General features: G+C 38.5%; 1 protein-coding gene across 3 annotated transcripts in view; it reads left to right on the top strand.

Moving 5' to 3' along the window:
- The window catches only part of LOC114843878 (phospholipid phosphatase-related protein type 4-like), a 104857-nt gene that overhangs the window by 30122 nt on the left and 50916 nt on the right, over positions 1-23819 (top strand). For 2 of the 3 annotated variants that reach the window (XM_029130691.3, XM_029130690.3), the window contains 3 exons: positions 18493-18678; positions 22399-22528; positions 22638-22833. In XM_029130691.3, coding sequence (XP_028986524.1) covers positions 18493-18678; positions 22399-22528; positions 22638-22833 — 512 coding nt within the window. The remainder of the gene's footprint in view (positions 1-18492; positions 18679-22398; positions 22529-22637; positions 22834-23819) is intronic. The other variant, XM_029130692.3, reaches the window with a different exon arrangement.

Genomic DNA, 23819 nt, shown 5'->3' with positions numbered 1-23819 from the left:
TCACTACACAATCCAATAGTGGGGTTGACTAATCAGTAACAAGCATGGAACTGCTCTGTACACTGAGCATCAGCAGTTTGACCTGTCAGTCAAATCTGCAGCTGCGCCGTCGCCATGGAGACAAAAGGCGGGAAAATCAGGCTCATTCTGCTCTGTAAAAGCAGAGTTTCACCCTGTATAAACAGGCTCGTTCCAGCTAAAGCATAACAGTTATCACAAAGATTATTTCATTTTTCGAGTCCCAAGGCTTCAATGAGCAAATGGTGTGAATTTTATGTTTGAGGACAAACGTTTGTAGCCACAGTCGCAATTTCAAAATATGTCTCCTCCTTGTTTTTCTCCAGACGTCTGCCAAAAATTATCATTAGAGTCTATGGGAAAATTTCAGGATCTCTCTGTGCTTTGAGGTCGATAGCGACTAAAGTATAAGTCTGAGGGTAAAGCCAGACACATCATTAGAAAGAAGACAAGTATGACTACGATTTAGTGAAATAATTACGTTCATAGAGTAGAAATTGTGGCTGTAGCGACGAGTTAGAGACCGAAGTTCTGTCTTAAAAAAGCGCACCTTCTCACTGCTAGCTGTGACATCACGCACTCTAAATGACCCAATACACACTAATGGAAAAGCTGAAAATTTAACAAAAACCACACCATATTTAAACGCTCACTAGTCGAAAAGTATAGAAGATACGACAACGCTGATTTACAAGGAGAAAGTTGAGCGATGATGGACGCTTTTGAAGTTGAAATGACGTTTCTACGCCAAAGTATGACGATGATAGACGCTGATGAAAAGAGGGAAGTTGACAAAAAGTTTAACGATGATTCCCATAGACGACCATTATAAAAAAACGATGAAAAAAGTTGAATAACGTTAAAAGTTGAAAAGCTGAAAACATAAAAGTAATAGCCCACATCTCCTAAAGATGACACACGTTTAGAAAGTTGAACGACGATTCTACGATGAAGCGTTAAAAAGTAGATAGCAATCAAAAAAAGGGCGGAATAAGTAGAAGAATAACTAGAAAAAGTAATTTCTCGAGAAATTACGTGGGAGAGCTGATCTGCTGCCGCAACCATGACAAACGCTGATTAAGCTGCTGACGTCAAAAAAGTTGACTACGTCCAAAAGTTGACTACGGCAAAGCGATGAAAACGAGAAAACGTTGACAAAGAATAAAACGATGACAAAAGATGGCGATTAAAAAGATGACCAATGTCATACTAGGACAAGATTAAAATATGACAATAATTCAAAAGTTGACCAAGATAAAAAATATATCACACATTAAAAAGTTGACCAGAGTGCATTGTTAACAATCATAAATAAGCTGACTAGCTTTTTGATTTGAAGAAAGTATTTGTAAATAATTACCTGTGTAATAGTTTAATAACTAGTAAAAATTTACCAGTCAGAAACAAAAATCTTGCCATTTAAGGTAATAAATTACATTGGTGCTTTTATTTTGAAAGGATTTAGAGGTTGTGTGTGGGCGATTACTAAACTATAAAATAGTCATTAGATAATCATAATTTATCATTCAATAGCAAGAATAGCCCTATTAAAGCAAAAGATTTAGATTTAGCCCTTTCAGAATAAAAGCACCTTAATAAGTTTGAGTGGCTATTTACTGAACTCTAAAGTAGTCTCTATAACGATTGGCAAGTATTCAGAACCACAAATTTTCTAATCAATCTTGCCATTAAAGGTAATAAATTGTATTGGTGCTTTTATTTTGAAAGGATTTAGAGGAAATGTGTGGGGGTAATAGCGTAACTGTCAATTAGTCTTTAAATAATCATAATTACCCATTCAAAGGCAAAAACAGTGCAGTTAAAGCTAATAATTGGCATTGGTGCTTTTATTTTGAAAGGATTTAGAGGAAGCATGTGTGGGTAATTACTAAACTGTTAATCTATCTTTAAAAAGTCATAATTACCCATCTAAAAGCAGAAATACTTGCTATTAAAGCTAATTATTTGGCTTGGTGCTTTTATTTTGAAAGGATTTAGAGGAAGTGCGTGCTTAATCACTACACAATCCAATAGTGTGGTTGACTAATCAGTAACAAGCATGGAACTGCTCTGTACACTGAGCATCAGCAGTTTGACCTGTCAGTCAAATCTGCAGCTGCGCCGTCGCCATGGAGACAAAAGGCGGGAAAATCAGGCTCATTCTGCTCTGTAAAAAGCAGAGTTTCACCCTGTATAAACAGGCTTGTTCCAGCTAAACCATAATAGTTATCACAAAGATTATTTCATTTTTCGAGTCCCAAGGCTTCAATGAGCAAATGGTGTGAATTTTATGTTTGAGGACAAACGTTTGTAGCCACAGTCGCAATTTCAAAATATGTCTCCTCCTTGTTTTTCTCCAGACGTCTGCCAAAAATTATCATTAGAGTCTATGGGAGAATTTCAGGATCTCTCTGTGCTTTGAGGTCGATAGCGACTAAAGTATAAGTCTGAGGGTAAAGCCAGACACATCATTAGAAAGAAGACAAGTATGACTACGATTTAGTGAAATAATTACGTTCATAGAGTAGAAATTGTGGCTGTAGCGACAAGTTAAAGACCGAAGTTCTGTCTTAAAAAGCGCACCCTCGCACTCTGGCTGTGACATCACGCACTCTAAATGACCCAATACACACTAATGGAAAAGCTGAAAATTTAACAAAAACCACACCATATTTAAACGCTCACTAGTCGAAAAGTATAGAAGATACGACAACGCTGATTTACGAGGAGAAAGTTGAGCGATGATGGACGCTTTTGAAGTTGAAATGACGTTTCTACGCCAAAGTATGACGATGATAGACGCTGATGAAAAGAGGGAAGTTGACAAAAAGTTTAACGATGATTCCCATAGACGACCATTATAAAAAAACGATGAAAAAAGTTGAATAACGTTAAAAGTTGAAAAGCTGAAAACATAAAAAGTAATAGCCCACATCTCCTAAAGATGACACACGTTTAGAAAGTTGAACGACGATTCTACGATGAAGCGTTAAAAAGTAGATAGCAATCAAAAAAAGGGCGGAATAAGTAGAAGAAGAATAATAATAATAAAGACCGAAGATAACAATAGTGTGAGAGCTGTTCAGCTCTCCCACTAATAATAAAGACCGAAGATAACAATAGTGTGAGAGCTGTTCAGCTCTCCCACTAATAAAGACCGAAGATAACAATAGTGTGAGAGCTGTTCAGCTCTCCCACTAATAAAGACCGAAGATAACAATAGTGTGAGAGCTGTTCAGCTCTCCCACTAATAAGAAAAACTAGAAAAAGTAATTTCTCGAGAAATTACGTGGGAGAGCTGCCGCAACGATGACAAACGCTGATTAAGCTGCTGACGTCAAAAAGTTGACTACAGCAAAACGATGAAAACGATGAAAACGAGAAAACGTTGACAAAGATTAAAACGATGACAAAAGATGGCGATTAAAAAGATGATGATTAAAAAGATAACCAAGGTCATACTATGACAATATTAAAGAGATGACAATGATTCAAAAGTTGACCAAGGTTAAAAGATGTCAAAGATTAAAAGGTTGACCAATGTGCATTGTTGACAATCATAAATAAGCTGACTATCTTTCTGATTTGAAGAAAGTATTTGTAAATAATTACCTAACTGTGTAATATTTTAATAACTAGTAGAAATTTACCAGTCAGAAACAAAAATCTTGCCATTTAAGGTAATAAATTACATTGGTGCTTTTATTTTGAAAGGATTTAGAGGTTGTGTGTGGGCGATTACTAAACTATAAAATAGTCATTAGATAGTCATAATTTATCATTCAATAGCAAGAATAGCCCTATTAAAGCAAAGATTTAGATTTAGCCCTTTCAGAATAAAAGCACCCTAATAAGTTTGAGTGGCTATTTACTGAACTCTAAAGTAGTCCCATTAACGATTGGTAAGTATTCAGAACCACAAATTTTTTTAATCAATCTTGCCATTAAAGGTAATAAATTGTAATTGGTGCTTTTATTTTGAAAGGATTTAGAGGAAATGTGTGGGGGTAATAGCGTAACTGTCAATTAGTCTTTAATTACCCATTCAAAGGCAAAAACAGTGCAGTTAAAGCTAATAATTGGCATTGGTGCTTTTATTTTGAAAGGATGTAGAGGAAGCACGTGTGGGTAATTACTAAACTGTTAATCTATCTTTAAATAGCCATAATTACCCATCTAAAAGTTGAAATATTGCTATTAAAGCTAATTATTTGGCTTGGTGCTTTTATTTTGAAAGGATTTAGAGGAAGTGTGTGCTTAATTACTACACAATCCAATAGTGTAGTTGAGTAATCAGTAATAAGCATGGAACTGCTGTCTACACTGAGCATCAGGAGTTTGACCTGTCAGTGACATCTGCAGCTGCGCCGTCGCCATGGAGACGAAAGGCGGGAAAATCAGGCTCACTCTGCTCTGTAAAAGCAGAGTTTCACCCTGTATAAACAGGCTTGTTCCAGCTAAACCATGATAGTTATCACAAAGATTATTTCATTTTACGAGTCCCAAGGCTTCAGTGAGCAAATGGTGTGAATTTTATGTTTAAGGACAAAAGCTTGTAGCCACAGTGGCAATTTCAAAATATGTCTCCTCTGTTTTTCTCCCCAGACGTCTACCGAAAATTATCTTTAGAGTCTATGGGAGAATTTCGGGATCTCTCTGCGCTTTGAGGTTGATAGCGACTAAAGTATAGGTCTGAGGGTACAGCCAGACACATCATTAGAAAGAAGACAAGTATAACTACGATTTAGTGAAGTAATTACGTTGATAGAGTAAAAATTGTGGCTGTAGTGACGAGTTAGAGACAGAAGTTCTGTCTTAAAAAAGCGCACCTTCTCACTGTAGCTGTGACATCACACACTCTAGCAGACGCAATACACACTAATGGAAAAGCTGAAAATTTAACAAAAACCACACCATATTTAAACGCTCACAAGTCGAAAACTATAAATGATACGAGGAGCTGTTCAGCTCTCCCACTAACTAGAAAAAGTAATTTCTCGAGAAATTACGTGGGAGAGTTGATCTGCTGCCGCAACGATGACAAACGCTGATTAAGCTGCTGACGTCAAAAAGTTGACTACGTCCAAAAGTTGACTACGGCAAAACGATGAAAACGATGAAAACAAGAAAACGTTGACAAAGAATAAAACGATGACAAAAGATGGCGATTTAAAAAATTCCAAATTTGACCAAGCTGAAAAGATGTCAAAAATTAAAAAGTTGACCAAGGTGCATTGTTGACAATCATAAATAAGCTGACTAGCTTTTTGATTTGAAGAAAGTATTTGTAAATAATTACCTAACTATGTAATAGTTTAATAACTATTAAAAATTTACCAGTCAGAAACAAAAATCTAACCATTTAAGGTAATAAATTACATTGGTGCTTTTATTTTGAAAGGATTTAGAGGTTGTGTGTGGGCGATTACTAAACTATAAAATAGTCATTAGATAGTCATAATTTATCATTCAATAGCAAGAATAGCCCTATTAAAGCAAAGATTTAGATTTAGCCCTTTCAGAATAAAAGCACCCTAATAAGTTTGAGTGGCTATTTACTGAACTCTAAAGTAGTCCCATTAACGATTGGTAAGTATTCAGAACCACAAATTTTTTTTAATCAATCTTGCCATTAAAGGTAATAAATTGTAATTGGTGCTTTTATTTTGAAAGGATTTAGAGGAAATGTGTGGGGGTAATAGCGTAACTGTCAATTAGTCTTTAATTACCCATTCAAAGGCAAAAACAGTGCAGTTAAAGCTAATAATTGGCATTGGTGCTTTTATTTTGAAAGGATGTAGAGGAAGCACGTGTGGGTAATTACTAAACTGTTAATCTATCTTTAAATAGCCATAATTACCCATCTAAAAGTTGAAATATTGCTATTAAAGCTAATTATTTGGCTTGGTGCTTTTATTTTGAAAGGATTTAGAGGAAGTGTGTGCTTAATTACTACACAATCCAATAGTGTAGTTGAGTAATCAGTAATAAGCATGGAACTGCTGTCTACACTGAGCATCAGCAGTTTGACCTGTCAGTGAAATCTGCAGCTGCGCCGTCGCCATGGAGACGAAAGGCGGGAAAATCAGGCTCACTCTGCTCTGTAAAAGCAGAGTTTCACCCTGTATAAACAGGCTTGTTCCAGCTAAACCATGATAGTTATCACAAAAATTATTTCATTTTACGAGCCCCAAGGCTTCAATGAGCAAATGGTGTGAATTTTATGTTTGAGGATAAAAGCTTGTAGCCACAGTGGCAATTTCAAAATATGTCTCCTCTGTTTTTCTCCCCAGACGTCTGCCGAAAATTATCATTAGAGTCTATGGGAGAATTTCGGGATCTCTCTGCGCTTTGAGGTTGATAGCGACTAAAGTATAGGTCTGAGGGTATATCCAGACACATCATTAGAAAGAAGACAAGTATGACTACGATTTAGTGAAGTAATTATGTTGATAGAGTAAAATTGTGGCTGTAGTGACAAGTTAGAGACAGAAGTTCTGTCTTAAAAAAGCGCACCTTCTCACTGTAGCTGTGACATCACGCACTCTAGCAGACGCAATACACACTAATGGAAAAGCTGAAAATTTAACAAAAACCACACCATATTTAAACGCTCACGAGTCAAAAAGTATAGAAGATACGGCAACGCTGATTTACAAGGAGAAAGTTGAACAATGATGGACGCTTTTGAAGTTGAAATGACGTTTCTACGCCAAAGTATGACGATGACAGACGCTGACGAAAAGAGGCAAGTTTACAAAAAGTTGAACGATGATTCCCATAGACGACCATTATAAAAAAAAACGACGGAAAAAGTTGAATAACGTTAAAAGTTGAAAAGCTGAAAACGTGAAAAGTAATAGCCCCCATCTCCTAAAGACGACACACGTTTAGAAAGTTGAACGGCGATTCTACGACGAAGGGTTGAGACGATGAAAGCGACCGAAAAACGGGGCGAAATAATAATAAGAAGAAAACTAGAAAAAGTAATTTCTCGAGAAATTACGTGGGAGAGCTGATCTGCTGCCGCAACGATGACAAACGCTGATTAAGCTGCTGACGTCAAAAAGTTGACTACGGCAAAACGATGAAAACGATGACAAAGATTAAAACGATGACAAAAGATGGCGATTAAAAAGATGATGATTAAAAAGATGACCAAGGTCATACTATGACAATATTAAAGAGATGACAATGATTCAAAAGTTGACCACGTTTAAAATATTAAAAAGTTGACCAAGGTGCATTGTTGACAATCATAAATAAGCTGACTATCTTTTTGATTTGAAGAAAGTATTTGTAAATAATTACCTAACTGTGTAATAGTTTAATAACTAGTAGAAATTTACCAGTCAGAAACAAAAATCTTGCCATTTAAGGTAATAAATTACATTGGTGCTTTTATTTTGAAAGGATTTAGAGGTTGTGTGTGGGCGATTACTAAACTATAAAATAGTCATTAGATAGTCATAGTTTATCATTCAATAGCAAGAATAGCCCTATTAAAGCAAAAGATTTAGATTTAGCCCTTTCAGAATAAAAGCACCCTAATAAGTTTGAGTGTCTATTTACTGAACTCTAAAGTAGTCCCATTAACGATTGGTAAGTATTCAGAACCACAAATTTTTAAATCAATCTTGCCATTAAAGGTAATAAATTGTAATTGGTGCTTTTATTTTGAAAGGATTTAGAGGAAATGTGTGGGGGTAATAGCATAACTGTCAATTAGTCTTTAATTACCCATTAATAATCATAATTACCCATTCAAAGGCAAAAACAGTGCAGTTAAAGCTAATAATTGGCATTGGTGCTTTTATTTTGAAAGGATGTAGAGGAAGCACGTGTGGGTAATTACTAAACTGTTAATCTATCTTTAAATAGCCATAATTACCCATCTAAAAGTTGAAATATTGCTATTAAAGCTAATTATTTTGAAAGGATTTAGAGGAAGTGTGTGCTTAATTACTACACAATTACTACACAATCCAATAGTGTAGTTGAGTAATCAGTAATAAGCATGGAACTGCTGTCTACACTGAGCATCAGGAGTTTGACCTGTCAGTCAAATCTGCAGCTGTGCCGTCGCCATGGAGACAAAAGGCGGGAAAATCAGGCTCACTCTGCTCTGTAAAAGCAGAGTTTCACCCTGTATAAACAGGCTTGTTCCAGCTAAACCATGATAGTTATCACAAAAATTATTTCATTTTACGAGTCCCAAGGCTTCAATGAGCAAATGGTGTGAATTTTATGTTTAAGGACAAAAGCTCGTAGCCACAGTGGCAATTTCAAAATATGTCTCCTCTGTTTTTCTCCCCAGACGTCTGCCGAAAATTATCATTAGAGTCTATGGGAGAATTTCTGGATGTCTCTGCGCTTTGAGGTTGATAGCGACTAAAGTATAGGTCTGAGGGTATATCCAGACACATCATTAGAAAGAAGACAATTATGACTACGATTTAGTGAAGTAATTACGTTGATAGAGTAAAAATTGTGGCTGTAGTGACAAGTTAAAGACAGAAGTTCTGTCTTAAAAAAGCGCACCTTCTCACTGTAGCTGTGACATCACGCACTCTAGCAGACGCAATACACACTAATGGAAAAGCTGAAAATTTAACAAATACCACATGATATTTAAACGCTCACACGTCGAAAACTATAAAAGATACGAGGACGCTGATTTGTTGTTCAACATTATTGAAACTAGCCGATGTTGCTGTTCAGCTCTCCCACTAATAAGCCGATGTTGCTCTCCCACTAATAATAAAGAGCGAAGATCTCAATAGTGTCAGAGCTGTTCAGCTCTCCCACTAATAAAGAGCGAAGATATCAATAGTATGAGAGCTGTTCAGCTCTCTCACTAACTAGATAAAGCATTTCCATAGGAAAATGCACATTGATTGAATGCTGAATGTATTGCTGAAGAATTGCTGGAAATAGCTGAAATTTTTAAAACATATCTGAAAGTAGCTTAAACACATAGTTTTAGTATAGAGTATAAATAATATATAGATATAAGTATAGATGAATGCGTCTGAACAGAACTGGGTGTTGTTTAAAGAGAGCTGAATATTTTCAGAAGAAGCTGAAGCAGTTGAATTTCAAATTAAGGATAGTTCAAAGAGATCTGTTAAAATTCAAGAAAAGCTAAAATGAAGAAAGTAAGTAAAGGATTGCTGAACTTGATGAAACATAGTTGAATATATCAAAATAGGTAAATAGAGTCCAAGAGCTGAAAGAATAGTTGAATGCTGTGGAAACATTTAAAACAGCTGACAGTAGCTGCAGATTTGGAAAGATTTGGATTGATGGTGGATTGGAAGTGTATGCCTAATTACGAAACTGTAAAATAATTATATAATAAAGTCATAAACCAGTTGAAAGCACAAATATTGCTATGTAAAGCTGAAGACCAGAATTTGTGCTTTTATTCTGAGGAGTGTGTGTGGTTAATTGCTAAAGAGTACAACAGTGTGAATGACTAGTTACAGATGACCCTTTTATAATATAGCTGAAATTTGATGATATATTAAATTTATAACTCAATATATCTGAAGGAAATCAATATAGTTATATTAAGAACTGAACGCATAAACATGTGTTATTATACTGTAAAATATTCTAATGAACTATTTGTAATTAATCAGTTGAAACATTATTGAAACTAGCCGATGAGTTGAATGTATAGCTGATCAGATCTGCAAAGAAGTTGCAGAGTAATAACAGCTGCAAGATGACTTTGTAGAAATCGTTAGCAATTTTAACATGTTTATTTTATGTTGCAACAGTCCCAAAACGCTAAGCCTAAAGCAAATGAGAATATTTTAATACAAAATCATGCATCAATCATTGCAGTTTCAATTTTAACATATTGTAGTGGCTCACAGCAGTTAGTCCCACCCTGAGCCGCTAAGGCTTATGGATAAAACAACCGTTCTTGTTTTTTGTAGTGTTGTAGTTAAAGTTAAGATTCAAAAAATGTTATAACTTTGGTGAAATTAATTTAGTATCTTGTTCATTTATGGTTGTAATGTGTTCTTTTTGTTTTTGTTCTTTTTTGTGTGGTACACCGTGAGTGAGGGGATTGTGTGTGGGAGTGACCATCAACGAGCAGTGCTTTGTTGGGTGTGTGAAAGTAAATGGTGCTTGTGTTCTCCTAAGGGAGTGCACAAAGAGGTGCTATTGTTGGGTGTCTCTTAACCAGCACAGTCTAATCTGAGCAATTGAGACATGAATGATTTCACCTGCAGTTCAGGAATTAACTGGACAGTTAGTTAATTGGTCCTGCTTCTTGCGTGTCAGGAAGGACTTAAATTATTTTATTGAATGTTGCTCAGTGTATAAAGTGTTAAGCTGAGCCAAATGTGCAGAGTTTAATACAAAAAATGAAATATAATATATATAATTATAATATAATGAACTGATTTTTCTTTTAGAAAAACAAAAAGACAAAGCTGAAGAGCATTTTGTGATTGAAAAACAGTTTAAAGTAAACCAAATTTAAATAGATTGTAATTAAACAAAGATTAGTCTCTTATGTCAACATGAAGAGCCTAATCCAAAAATTGTTCATTATTCATTGCAAGGGTCACTCCTATTAACACCATTTTCTGTTATGGTGCATTACCCACAATGCATTGTTCTATAAATTTGCATATATTGTTGAATGCTGTAATGTTGGTGTGGAAAAACGTACGGAAGATTACAACAGCATAACAGTGAATGCTGGAATCACTGTGATAAAGAACGAAGATATCAATAGTGTGAGAGCTGTTCAGCTTTCCCACTAATTAGCAGGACGTTTAATGAAAGGAAAGGGTGCTTGAATGTTACAAGCTTGTTTTGCAACTCTTAGCAGTCGCTACCAGCTATAAAACGATAATATTTAGAAAAGAGCGGAGAGTAACGCCATACACACACAGCGGCAGCAAAGCTCAGTAACCGGAAGTGACGCGATACGCTTAGCGTTTGTCTCCATGACATGATGAAAGAATACAAAACAAACTAGATTTTTGTTTCTCTTGATATGGGCGACAAACGGAATTCAAGTGTTGTTGTTTTTTCAACACAAGGCACGGAGTTTTTTTCGTTTTGAGAAAAAAGCAGAGAACAAAAAAATTAAGTCGTTCTCTCGTTATAGCAGCTTTTAAGTTGGTGGAGAAAACGAAATTTTAAAATTTACTAAGATAGTGAGACTCTTATTTTGAAACACAGTACAACGATGACAGGAAGCCGTGCTCAGGGGCAACTTAAGTAATGGATTTATATTTTACATTCCAGACATCGGCTGAAATCAAGTCGTTTTCTCGTTAAGTTGTCCAGAAAATAAAATACAAAGTACATCTGTTTCCTCGTTTCTCTTAAGTGAAAAATGGAATTTAATCACAGCACTGTGTTAAAAATGAATAGACGAGCTGAAAACAGTGTTATCAAAACTGGACTCTGAATTGGATTTGAAGTCATTTCCTGTTTTCTCGTTTTGAGGAAAAAACGGCGAACGAAAAAACAAGTCTTTTTCTCATTTTCCAAGCTTTTACTCTGGTGGGGAAATCAAACGATTAGAACGTACAGGGACCATGTCGCCCTGCTGCCAGTCTTTGTTGATTGCACCACATTAAGAGAGACACAGTGTGTTTCCAAATGTTAACGGTTATACTGGATGAAAATGAAAATAACTCCTTCTGCTCTGCAGCATAAACCACTTTGACCACTTTCAAGGTGTGTGTGAGAACAGTTAAACCAGTAAGATATAATGTCAATGTCCTTTAAACGAAAGCTCCGAAATTTTACCAGAATAGAAAAAGAAAAAGCTCCAGCAATGATCAGCTTCGTCTACGTAGGCCAGACGTGGGCAAATTAAGGCTCGCGGGCCACATCCGGCCCTTTGTACGTCCCTGTCCGGCCCGCGTGAGGCCAATTATAAACACCATAAATTAAACTTTTTTTTAAATTTTTATTTTGAAATTTTATTTTGAAAAGCGTTACGTCGCTACGTATGCACGTCGTAGACGTAGCACCTTCACTCGCGTATACACGTGTGTGAGTGAAGGTGATGCTGTTCGCCAGGTTATCCCCAAAATGTCGGCACACCCCAAGAAAAGAAAAGTTGATAACGAATGCCGTATTTTCAACAAAACATGGACTTCCAAATATTTCTTTACAGAAATTAAAGGCAAAGCAGTGTGCTTAGTCTGTGGTACACAGGTTGCTGTGTTTAAAGAATATAATTTGAATCGCCACTACACCACCAAGCATGAAGATAAATACAGAAATCTGTCTGGTGAAGAGCGTGCAAGGGAGTCTGATGCATTGCTTGCAAAACTACAAACCCAACAAGGATTTTTCACTAAACTTCACACTTCCAGAGATGCAGCCCTCAGGACAAGTTATGTCATTTCTCACAAAATCGCCAGAAAAAGTAAGGCGTTTCCGACGGAGAGTTTATTAAGGAGTGTTTATTGGACTCTGCTGCGCTGATGTGCCCAGAGAAAAGAGGCGCATTTGAGAACGTTTCACTCTCCCGACGCACTGTAACGAGGTGGATTGAGGACATCGCGGGGAACTTAGAACTTCAGCTGAAGAACAGAGTGGCCGACTTTGACTTTTTTTCTCTGGCTTTGGATGAGAGCTGCGATGTACATGACACTGCACAGCTGCTCATCTTCTTACGTGGGATAACCGCAGACTTTCAAATCACGGAGGAGTTGGCAGCCATGCAGTCAATTAAAGTGACAACCACCGGTAATGACTTGTTCAGAGAGGTAAATGCAGGTATGGACATTTTAGGACTGAAATGGGACAAGCTTGCAGGTGTGACAACAGATGGTTGTCCAAATCTGACAGGGAAAAATTTTGGACTTTTAAAGAGAATGCAGGATAAAGTTACAGAAATTAACCCTGATCAAAAATTGACATTTTTGCATTGTATCATACATCAGTAAGTGTTGTGTAAGACAGTCTTAAAAATGAAACATGTCGTTGATGCTGTCACTAAAATAGTTAATTTCATCAGAGCAAGAGCTTTAAATCACAGACAGTTTGTTGCTTTGTTGGAGGAAACTGAGGCTGAACATGGTGACATAAGCTATCACTGTACTGTTAGGTGGCTAAGCCTTGGCAAGGTTCTGAAAAGTGTCTGGGACCTGAGAGACCAGATTCCGGAGTTCTGTATTCAGAAAGGTCATGACATCCCAGAACTTTCAGATAACAACTGGTTGGCAGACCTCAGATTCGCTGTGGATGTGACTGCACTAATGAACGAACTAAATGTCAAAATGCAGACCAAGGGTCTTTTTGTGCATGAGATGTAGAGTGCAGTGAAGGCTTTCATGAGAAAACTGCAGCTTCTCTCAAGCCAAGTGAAGGACAACATTCTGACCCACTTGCCAACACTTAAGGAAGCCAAAAGATCAGGTGATCACCTCCAAAAGTATTCAACCATGTTAGAAGCATTGCATGCAGAGTTTTCAAGGCGATTTCAAGATTTCAAAACTCTTGAGAGTGAAATGGACATGGTTTCTTCTCCCTTCAACTGCAGTGTGGATGATGCACCAAGTGAAGTTCAGATGGAACTCATTGATCTGCAGTCTGAAACACATCTGGCAGACCACTTCAAGTCAGTCTCACTGCTGGACTTTTATTCCGCCCTCAAAGAGGAGAACTTTCCACACCTGAGGAGTCATGCTCAGAGGATCCTAGTCCTCTTTGGATCTACCTATCAATGTGAACAGACATTCTCAGTTATGAAGTTCAACAAATCCAAACACAGATCCTCTATGACTGATGACCACCTCTTAGCTGTCCTTCGCATAGCCACTTCAGACATTCCGCCAGATTTCAATGCCCTTGTTTAAGCCCAGAACAGACTGGATTATTCTCACTGAAGAGGTAACATGAGGTGGAAAGCATTACAAGCTATTGTTTGTGGAGATTAACAAGTTAAAAAATAAATTGCACTGGTTCAATAATTGTTTTTCTTATTTAACCAATAGACCACAGTTTCACATAATCTAATATACATATTTACAGAGTACTTTATTCTTCTGATTATCAGTACCAGCTATTCAAAATATTTAATTTAAGTATTTTACAATGAGAGAAAGTTGGTGGCCCTCTGACACAATTCAGGCTTCTCATGCGGCGCCTGATTAAAATTAATTGCCCACCTCTGACGTAGGCTGTGGGATGCCAAAACCTTTCACTTCACTTTTTTAAACACTCCTCTTATTGTATTTCACACAAGTCTGGCAGACCACCACTGCTAACTTGTAGTGGATATTATATAATAAAAATAAATAAATTGTATTAAACTCTCTCTATTAGTGCAGCAAGTTGTTTTTTCTGCATATATTGATTCGGCATGAGTAATAAGGACACTTATATAGCCGAAGACAAAACTCAAGAGGAGATCGGACAATTCGCTCAGCTGCACCTAGTCTGTGGAACGCTCTCTCAGAGAACACGAGAACGCCACAGACTGTGGAAACTTCGTAAAACAGTTTATTTAGCTTTCAAGGTCGGCAAAATCCAGAGTCGCTCAGGTTTATTTGCGACATCTGATTCTCCCGCAGGAATAATATCATAATAATATCGAACGCTGTACGTACGCACGCACTCTGTCTGTCTAAGCATACAGTACAGTTGCTTATTTCGGTTTTAAACTGCCATAACTTGGAAATACTAGTATACTAGATACTACAATCGTCTGCTAAATATTACAGACAGACAGCCCTATTAGTAATTTTTTATTATCTTGTAGGCCAAAATATAAAAGTGAGATAACAACGCTGATTGTTCAGTAATTACAACTTCTGCTTCCACCGAGATTCAAACCTTGGACAAAAAAACTGACGAGTCAAGACTGTTAAACAATAACTAACCATTACACCACCAAGACATTGTAACGTTACTTTACGTGGGCCCATATAACATGGTTAGTACGGCGTCATAGGGGCCAGTGTGGGGGCTGATCGCCACCTATAGGCCAAAAAGACGTAACATACGCTCCAACGCTGTAAAAACAAGGTGATACCGCGCTGAAAATGAAAGCTGATTGCGGTAAAGGCTGACACTTTTAAGTTTTTTAACCTTTAATCTACGACTGTAGATGAACACAACAAAAGAAAGCCTCTTTTCAGACAGACCGACCAATACAAAGTACTAGTTAGATTGGTTTCACGCCACTCCCTTCTCCCCAAAGCATCAGAGTCCTGCAGTGCTGTTATCTGATGTGATGCAACCAGATACATTTGTAAACTACTTAAACAGAGGATTCTTCAGAGATCCATCACTTCAAAGAGCCTAGTGGTTAAGGCACACAACTTCCCACTTTTATTCCTACAGAGGAATAAAGTTGATGAGCCCATCAACCGTATTCCTCTGTAGTTGCCGCAATTCTGCGTGTCACCCTTGTTCTTAAAGATCGGCACCAGAAAGCTTCTCCTCCATTCCTCAGACAACTTCTCGCCCTCAAGAATCCAATTGAACAAGCTAGTTAGAAACCCCATTGCTGTTTCTTCTAGACAATTCCAGACCTTTACAGGTATGTCGTCAGGACCAACAGCCTTTCCACTCTTTCAGAGCTTTTCTCACCTTATCCTTTCTAAATGTCCTGCTCCACAACATCCACACCTTCCTCCCTTCTTTACCTGTCATTTTCCTCATTCATCAGCTCCTCAAAATTCTCCTTCCATCTTCTCTGCACACCCTCCTAGGTTGTTAGCACCTTTCCATCACTGTCTTTAATCACCCTTATCTGTTGCACATCCTTCCCATGTCTATCTAAGTCCTTCTGTCCCTCCTTTGTGTCTAACCTGTCACACAGCTCATTGCAAGCTTTCTGTTCGGCCTTTGCCACCACCCTCTTTCCTCAGTCTTTTCTACATCCCACTTCCTTTTAGCCAACCTCTTCCTTTGGATGCATTCCTGTACTACTCAATCCACCATCAAGTGTCTTTATCTTCTTTCATCTTTCCAGATGACACACCCAGCACCTTCCTACAGTGGTAGCAGTTCAAAGTGACTAGCTTTTTTACTGCAGTACCATTGCGTCGCCATGGTGCAGCAAGTGCATCGCTGACTAAAGATTTTTAATCCTGCAACCGGCTGAAAAACATCAGGATGCCAGTTTCGTTTTAACCACCAGGTGGCACAGCGTTGATTAGAAGCCTCCAATGCACTACAGCATAACTGAGGTCAGACTGTTCTTTTCTACCTGTAACACATATAATACACCAAACCTATTTTACTATTAAGTTTTTACTATTAAGTATCTGTTGTTTGCTCAAATGTGGGGAGTAGGAAGGGCAACAACAAAGTGCTTAGTTATTTTCTGTTAACTGCAAAGTTATAATTGTTCTGTGTGGTTTAGAACAGACCTGCGCCACAGCAGCAAAACGTTCTTGTTTTCATTATCCTCAGCTTTTTCGTGTCTTTAAGGCGTCTCTTAAGAATATGTACACACCCACCACTCTAACATCTGATACAATATATTGGCTTTACATAATTCCATGATTATGGGTCGTAGTTTTTACTACGTAGTTTTAATTAATATAATTTGAATGCACATGGCCAAGTAATCAGCCGGTGTACGTTTCAACATTTTGATTTCCCATCCGTCCACCCAGCCACTTTCACCGGCGTTTTCGCTTTTCTTGCTATGGGCGGCAAATAGATTTGAATAAAAGCACCGCCTTACAAACCAATAAACCGAGCAAAAATAGTTTCAACAAAAACACACAGAATTGGATTTAAAACTGTTGTTTAGAAAAAAATGAAAAACAAAAAAGTCGTTCTCACGTTACCTCTGCTTTTAATTTTCAATTAAGCATATGCGTGGATGGGTCGTCGATGTTTGCCGCTCATTGCAAGAGAAATGAAAAAACCGGTGAAAGTGGCTGGATGGACAGATGGGAAATGAAAATGTTGAAACGTACACGGGCTGATTAAGATCGATCTCAGCCACTCAGTTACAATGACATGCGCAGTCCAAACAAGTCAAACTGTAGTTCTGCAGACACAGATAAACGCGTACGAACAAACATGTTGTAATGCGTTGCTGTAGATCTGCTGATTTCTGGCGTCCTGTCAAAGATACAATCAACAACTGCTGTAAAACAAATTACTATGATTATTACGGTTATTTACGTAAAATGTACGACTATTGGAAAAAAATCATTAACAAGTTGTGGAAGTTTAAAACCTAAATAAGTGGCTGTAGTTGCAGATGGACTGCGCTCTACGTCTTTACTTGGCCATGCGCATTCAAATTATATTAATTAAACCGCAACGCATAACCACGGAATTATGTGGTATGTATGGGACGTCTGCTATTTTAAGACACGAAAAAGCGGAGGAGAATGAAAACAAAGTACAGAAAAAAAATTGCATAGCAAAAGCAATAAGAACGAAAAAAAACAGTCATTCATCTTAACCACTGGACTAACGGAGGATATAGGAATGGCACCGCAGAATGACTAGTCATGGATAATGTTTCAATTTGAATGCGACAATATTTATTTGACGTTGCGCTTCATACTCCCCACATTTGAGCACACACCAGATAAAAAATAGGTCCAGGTAAAATAGGTCTGGTGTAATATATGTGTTACAGGTAGAAATGAACAGTCGGACCTCAGTTACGCTGTAGTGGTTTGGAGGCTTCTAATCAACGCTGCGCCACCTGGTGGTAAAACAAGACTAGCGTCCTGACTTTTTCCAGCCGGCAGCAGAATTAAAAATCTTCAGTCAGCATACACTTGCTGCACCGTGGCGACGCGTCAGTACTGCAGTGAAAAGGCTAGTCACTTTGAACCACTACCACTGTACCACCTGCACTTCCCTTTGTTCTCGTTGTCATACTTTTCCGTCGGCAAAGACCCAAGTTTCAAGCCCCCAGGTGTCCTTGAAAAACATGTGCTGGAGAATTAAACAGTTATATATAAAGATAGCTAAACAAGTGAACTGAGGCATTTAAAACAGTACTATACTGCATTTGTATGGGACTGGTATTAGCAGCGCTACCAGCAGCGCCCGCAACAGTGCTGCAACCTTGCCACATGATGTCACCGCGTTGTAACTCCAGCTTGAGAGGACGAGGAGCAAGATGAAGGAAACGGCTAGCAAGTGAGTGAGTAGAGTGCAGGAGGAAAGCTTGGACAGAGCAGAGACGTTGGAGAGGGAGGGAGGGAGAGCGAGAGGAGCATGGAGAGGAGAATAGCTGTTGCCACAGTCACCACCTCACAATAAGTATTCAGAATTTTGATATGATACTATTGTTTTGAAATAGTAATGACATTTTTTGTGTTTTCTTTTTAATCTGAAAAAGTATCGAAAAGTGCATTTACTATTAACAGCTGCAGAACCTCCACATGCAGTCATCTTGTATTCTAGGGTCTCTGTGACAAGACACTGCTTTAGTGCCAATGGCATTCACTCTTTAATTCTCATTTCTTTTGTGTTCTTTATTCTTTGTTGCAGCTCCCTATCCTGGCCTCCTCTGTTATTAGTCTTTACTTCTTGGAGCTGACAGACATTTTCCAACCAGTGCATTCTGGGTACAGTTGTAATGATCGCAGTCTATCTCTTCCCTACATTCCACTCAGACAGGAAGTCTGCCAACTGCCTCTGCTTTTCAGTTTGGCCTTTGCTGCTCCCACTGTTACTGTAAGTAAACAAACACACACAAACACTTTACAAATTCAATTCCACCAAACATATAACACTAATCAACTCCTATCTTTAACTTTACCTTTAAGAACATAGGAACTATTTTTTTCCATGAGCCTCAGCTGCTCATAGATGGTCTAAGCCCCTGAGCCGCTACAATAGATTAAAAAATCTATCACCTAGTCAATAAGATTAAAGTTCTGACATTAAATAACACCATAAATCCCATAAAGATAGTTTTGTCCTACACCTGATACATCACAATTTTACTGAAATAGAAATACAAATAATCCGCTGATGTACGTAGATTGCCATAGAGGCCAACTGTCCATTGTACAAAAAAATCTCCCTTTGCTGAAGTTCATGAAGTTCATACTTGTTTTGAGTGTAAACCTCCCCTTAAATCATTTACTGAGGGTTGCTAGTTAATTTTTTGCTAACTTTATTTGGACAAATGATAATACAAGATTTCCATGTACCTTAGTAAATTATATTTAACATTTTGTAGTAAATATTACAACACAACAATTTTTGTATAATTTGGCAGTATAAAATGTACAGGATCAAAAAATCTTTTTTTTTCAGTCCGTTTGCAGGTTTCGGGTAAGTTCCACATGTATCATTTAAAAAAAGATCCAAAAGATTTATTTGTCAAATTCAGCACCAGGAATAGTGTAAAAAACAGGTAGTTCATTATTTTTTTTAATCTCATCTCATTTTGTCTAAGTCAGATGCTAGGTACCTGCAAATGCCACTTTTCCAGTGTAGTTTTATAGAAGAGTGCTGCTCTCAGTCTGGGAGATGAAAGTTAAGCTCAGAAAAGGCGGTTTGAAAAGAATGAATGGTTTATTTTAGTATTAACAATATTTAGATGTGTCAACGCCCTCTGACTGGGTCTGGTTAAGGGAGTTGAAAGGGTGTATTTATTGTTAAGGTTATCTAAAGGAAAACAACTTGATTAGAAAATTTAGACCCAGTTACAGTGTGAAAAACTTGTACTCAATCATTTCTTAGGTGATTATAATGTTTGTTCTCTATCATCAAGACTATTTCTCTAAACACTTGTATTGCACTTTCTACCTACCTATCATTACTCAAAGTGCTTTAACTGCTGCATCTCATTCACCGATTTGCACACACAAGCAAACACACATTCACACACCAGCAGAGCTGCTACACAGCTTATGCTGAGACCAGGGGCAACTTAGGGTTCAGTGTCTTGCACCAGGACATTTAGGAACATGACCTAGGAATCAAATAACTGGTCCTATGATTGGTGGGCGATAGTTCTACCTCTTACCCTAACCCCAGTAAACTAACACTAACACTCGCATATAGACTCCACTGGAGGTGTAGCCGAAAGGCCAGCTTTTCTTAAAGAAGTATATAATTAATCAGATAGAGATAATTTTCCTGCACATATGTAACTGGTTGAAGGGATAGTCTTTTACTCAGAGAACTTGGTTACTAGCGTTAATCGGGACGATGTCTGTATACTGTTTGGGTATGTACTTTGTGATTTATGTGTGCAGCTTTGTGATTGTAAACTTTTTTTTATGATTACACAGTCTGCTTCAGACCAATTCACATACTCTGCTGTGATTTCTACATTTGACAAGGTTATAGTTTCAATTTATTTTCTAACAGTGGTTTGAATATTTTGGGTCCCTCATTCATTGTGGCTTCCAGTAGTAACATTTATACCAGATATATAGATGGATAGATGGATGGATGGATGGACGTACGGACACCAACAAGATTATTTACATATTAACAACTCAGAAATACACAACAGTGCAGATTTGATTCTGTCAGACCTCCACATTGTACAGTCTAACAGTGGTGGGGATGAAGGACCTGCGGTACCGCTCCATCCTACACCGTGGGTGGATCAGTCTGCCACTGAAGGTGTTGCTCAGAGCTCCCACAGTCTGGTGCAGTGGGAATTGTCCATGATTGATGTCAGCTTGGCCAACATCCTCCTCTCACCCACCTCCTCCACATAGTCCAGTGAACATCCGAGGACAGAGCTGGCCCTTTTCACCAGCTTGTTCAGTCTTTTCCTGTCTCAGCCTGTGCTACCTGCTCCCCAGCAGACGACAGCATGGTGAATAACAGAAGCTACCACAGAGTCAAAGAATGTCCTTATCATGGGCCTGCACACTCCAAAGGACTTCAGTCTCTTTAGCAGGTGGAAGTGACTTTGGCCCTTCTTGTACAGGGCGTTATTTGTCCAGTCCAGTTTATGGTTGAGGTGACCCGGGTACTTCACTTGGATGTGAATGTGAGCCCTGAATGTTCACTGGTGTGTGATGTGTTGCTCAATCACCATGTCCTTGGTCTTACTGGTGTTTAAGCACAAGTGGTTGCGCTCACACCAGTCCACAAAGTTCTTGATGACTGACTTGTATTCCAGCTCATTCCCCTTGGACACACAGCCAATGATGGCTGAGAGCATCGTCCCCTAAGGAGCCCCAGTGCTGGAAACCACCACCTCAGACACACAGTTGCACAGCCTCATGTACTGTGGTCAATCTGTGAGGTAGTCATTTGTCTGTGCCATCAGCTGTTTGCCCCCTCCAGTTTCTCTCTTATGGTGTTGAATGCGCTGGAGAAGTCAAAAAGCGTGACTCTCAGCGATTAATCAGTCAGCGCCCGGTGCGAAGAGTGAAGGTGGCTGAGGACGAACCTCTCCATGGTCTGAAGTTAGGGAGAGGGGGAAGTACGTGGGCAGAGGTGTGCTGCTTGTGAAAGGGGGTGTTTTTTGCACTGGTTCTGGAGGGGGGTGGTGTGGAGAGGTGTAAAATGGGGGTTGGGTACCATTGCTGGACTGAAGACGTGTGAAGAGAGGGGAGGGCTGGATTTAAATCTGTTAAAGAACAGATTCAGCTCATTGGTCAGGTCCAGGTCACCATCAGACGATCCTGAGCCTCTGTTCTCTCCGTGGCCAGAGATGGTTTTCAGACCCTTCCACACATCTCAGACGTTGTTCTGCGCTAGCCTCTTATCCACCTTCTCCTACAGCTCTTGGCCTGCCTGATCTTGTTCATGCTGAACTCTCTGCTACTCCTCTCTGTCCCATGAGATAAAAGCCCACTTCTTTCTGGTCAGTAGGGCTTTAACAGCAAGGAGCTCAATGTCTCTGGTGCAGAACTTTTCTCTAACAGAGACGTGCGCTGGGCTGCTCCATCTATTGTATCTTTAAGTAAAAGGACAAAGCTGAAGATCCTTAAAATATTTTTGAACAAAAATGTTTATAACAGATTGGTTACAACTCTGTTTAAAAATAAAGATTTATAGAGTCTGATGCAGAAGTCCTTCATCAATCATTTCAAGGGTCGCTCCTATTTACATCAGTTTCTGTAATGTTGCACAAGGCATTGTGCTATAAATTTGCATATATTGCTAAATTCATTCCTTAAAAAAAGCTAAAAAAATGTTTTAAATAGCTAAAAAAGGTTGATACAATACAAGTATAGCTAAATAGTAACCAATGCCTTGTGCACCATAACAGAAACTGGTCTAAGATATATATAGACAACTTTGGTTGATGACCAAAGAAATATTTTCCTGGGTAATCTTCTGAAACAATTATTAGGTTGGAATGTTGTTTGAATAAACTGTTTATCACACATTGCACATTTCTATCACTCTCAAAAAATATATACAAATTACTGTTTGAGGTAACTTCTTTCTATGTCTCTTGTCTGTGTCTAGATTCTAATAGGAGAGGCCATTCTTTATTGCTATTTGTCTAAGAAGTCATCAACTACACGTACTGAGGCCAACATCAATGCAGCAGGCTGTAACTTCAATTCCTACATTCGCAGAGCTGTACGGTTCATAGGTGAGAGCACAAGCTTATATTTGCAACTGATAATGGGCATAATGACTAACAAATGAACCACATAACTGACAATTAAAGGAAGAAATATTAAACATATTATGTTTCATAGGTGTCCATATCTTTGGCCTATGTGTGACAGCACTGATAACTGACATTCTTCAACTATCTACTGGTCAGCACACCCCTTACTGGCTCGATGTGTGCAAACCTAACCTGACCCACATTAACATCTCCACCTGCGAAGAAGCTTTTATTCTGGAGGATATCTGTTCTGGACAGGACATTGAAGTCATAATTGCTGGGAGGTAAGGATTTGTTTACAATTGAGAGTGTGTGAGTTAACTTGTTACTGCATCTGCGCAACATATGCCTGCGCCTTCTTTGGTTGAGGAGTGCTGATGGGGAAGAATAAATTTCTACTGGGACTGTCTTACCTCCTGGGCCAATTAGAGCCAATGGGGCTCCTAACTGCACCATGACACACATTTCCTGGCACACTTTAGGGATCTTTACATAAAGTCGTTGTTCCCCACAATACCACTACAATCTTGCTCTAGCCCGCTGTCCTATTACCGTCCTACTGTCTTCTATGGGTTTTTTGCACCATTGGATTTATAGCTCCTAAGTGGAGATACCAATTATGTTTATAATTTAGATTAATAAATTTTGGTTGTGTGTGTGTGTGTGTGTGTGTGTGTGTGTGTGTGTGTGTGTGTGTGTGTGTGTGTGTGTAAAGAGCAAGAGAGAGAGAGAGAAGAATAAAGAGGGAAAGCACCCCCCTTTAGGGGCGTGGTGAGATGGAACAGCTGCGCGGAAGCTGCGTGTGCTGGTGGGCTCTTTGAATGGAGCACGCGTGTCTGGCGCTCACAGGAAAAGGAAACATGTGAAGAAATGTGAAGTGGGACTAGCGTAACTAAGGCTTGCGGTCTCACAAACACGTGGGGCTATATTCTGCGATATAATCACGTGATCGCGGAAGGGCAGTGGTTAAATCGTGCGCTTGGCATGGTTACAGCAGAAACAGCACAATAAAGCAAGCTTAAGATAGCACAATCACAGATTACAGCACTTCAATGTGCACCTCTTAGATTCACGCAAGGCTGTTAGTCACGTGATCGCGGAAATACACACTGATCAGATCGTGTGTTCAGTAACAAGAAAAAACAACAACACAATAACAATAAAGCAATTACTGATCCCCTAAGAGTTCTACTCTGCTCAGACTTAGTCTTATTAGTCACCCAATCTAATCACAAATTAAAGTCTACATATCCTGTTGCCATTCGACCTA

This window comes from Betta splendens, chromosome 17, assembly GCF_900634795.4.
Source record: "Betta splendens chromosome 17, fBetSpl5.4, whole genome shotgun sequence".
Lineage (NCBI taxonomy): Eukaryota > Metazoa > Chordata > Actinopteri > Anabantiformes > Osphronemidae > Betta > Betta splendens.
The sequence above is the reverse complement of the archived record's forward strand: the minus strand, read 5'-3'. Positions and strand labels throughout refer to the sequence as shown.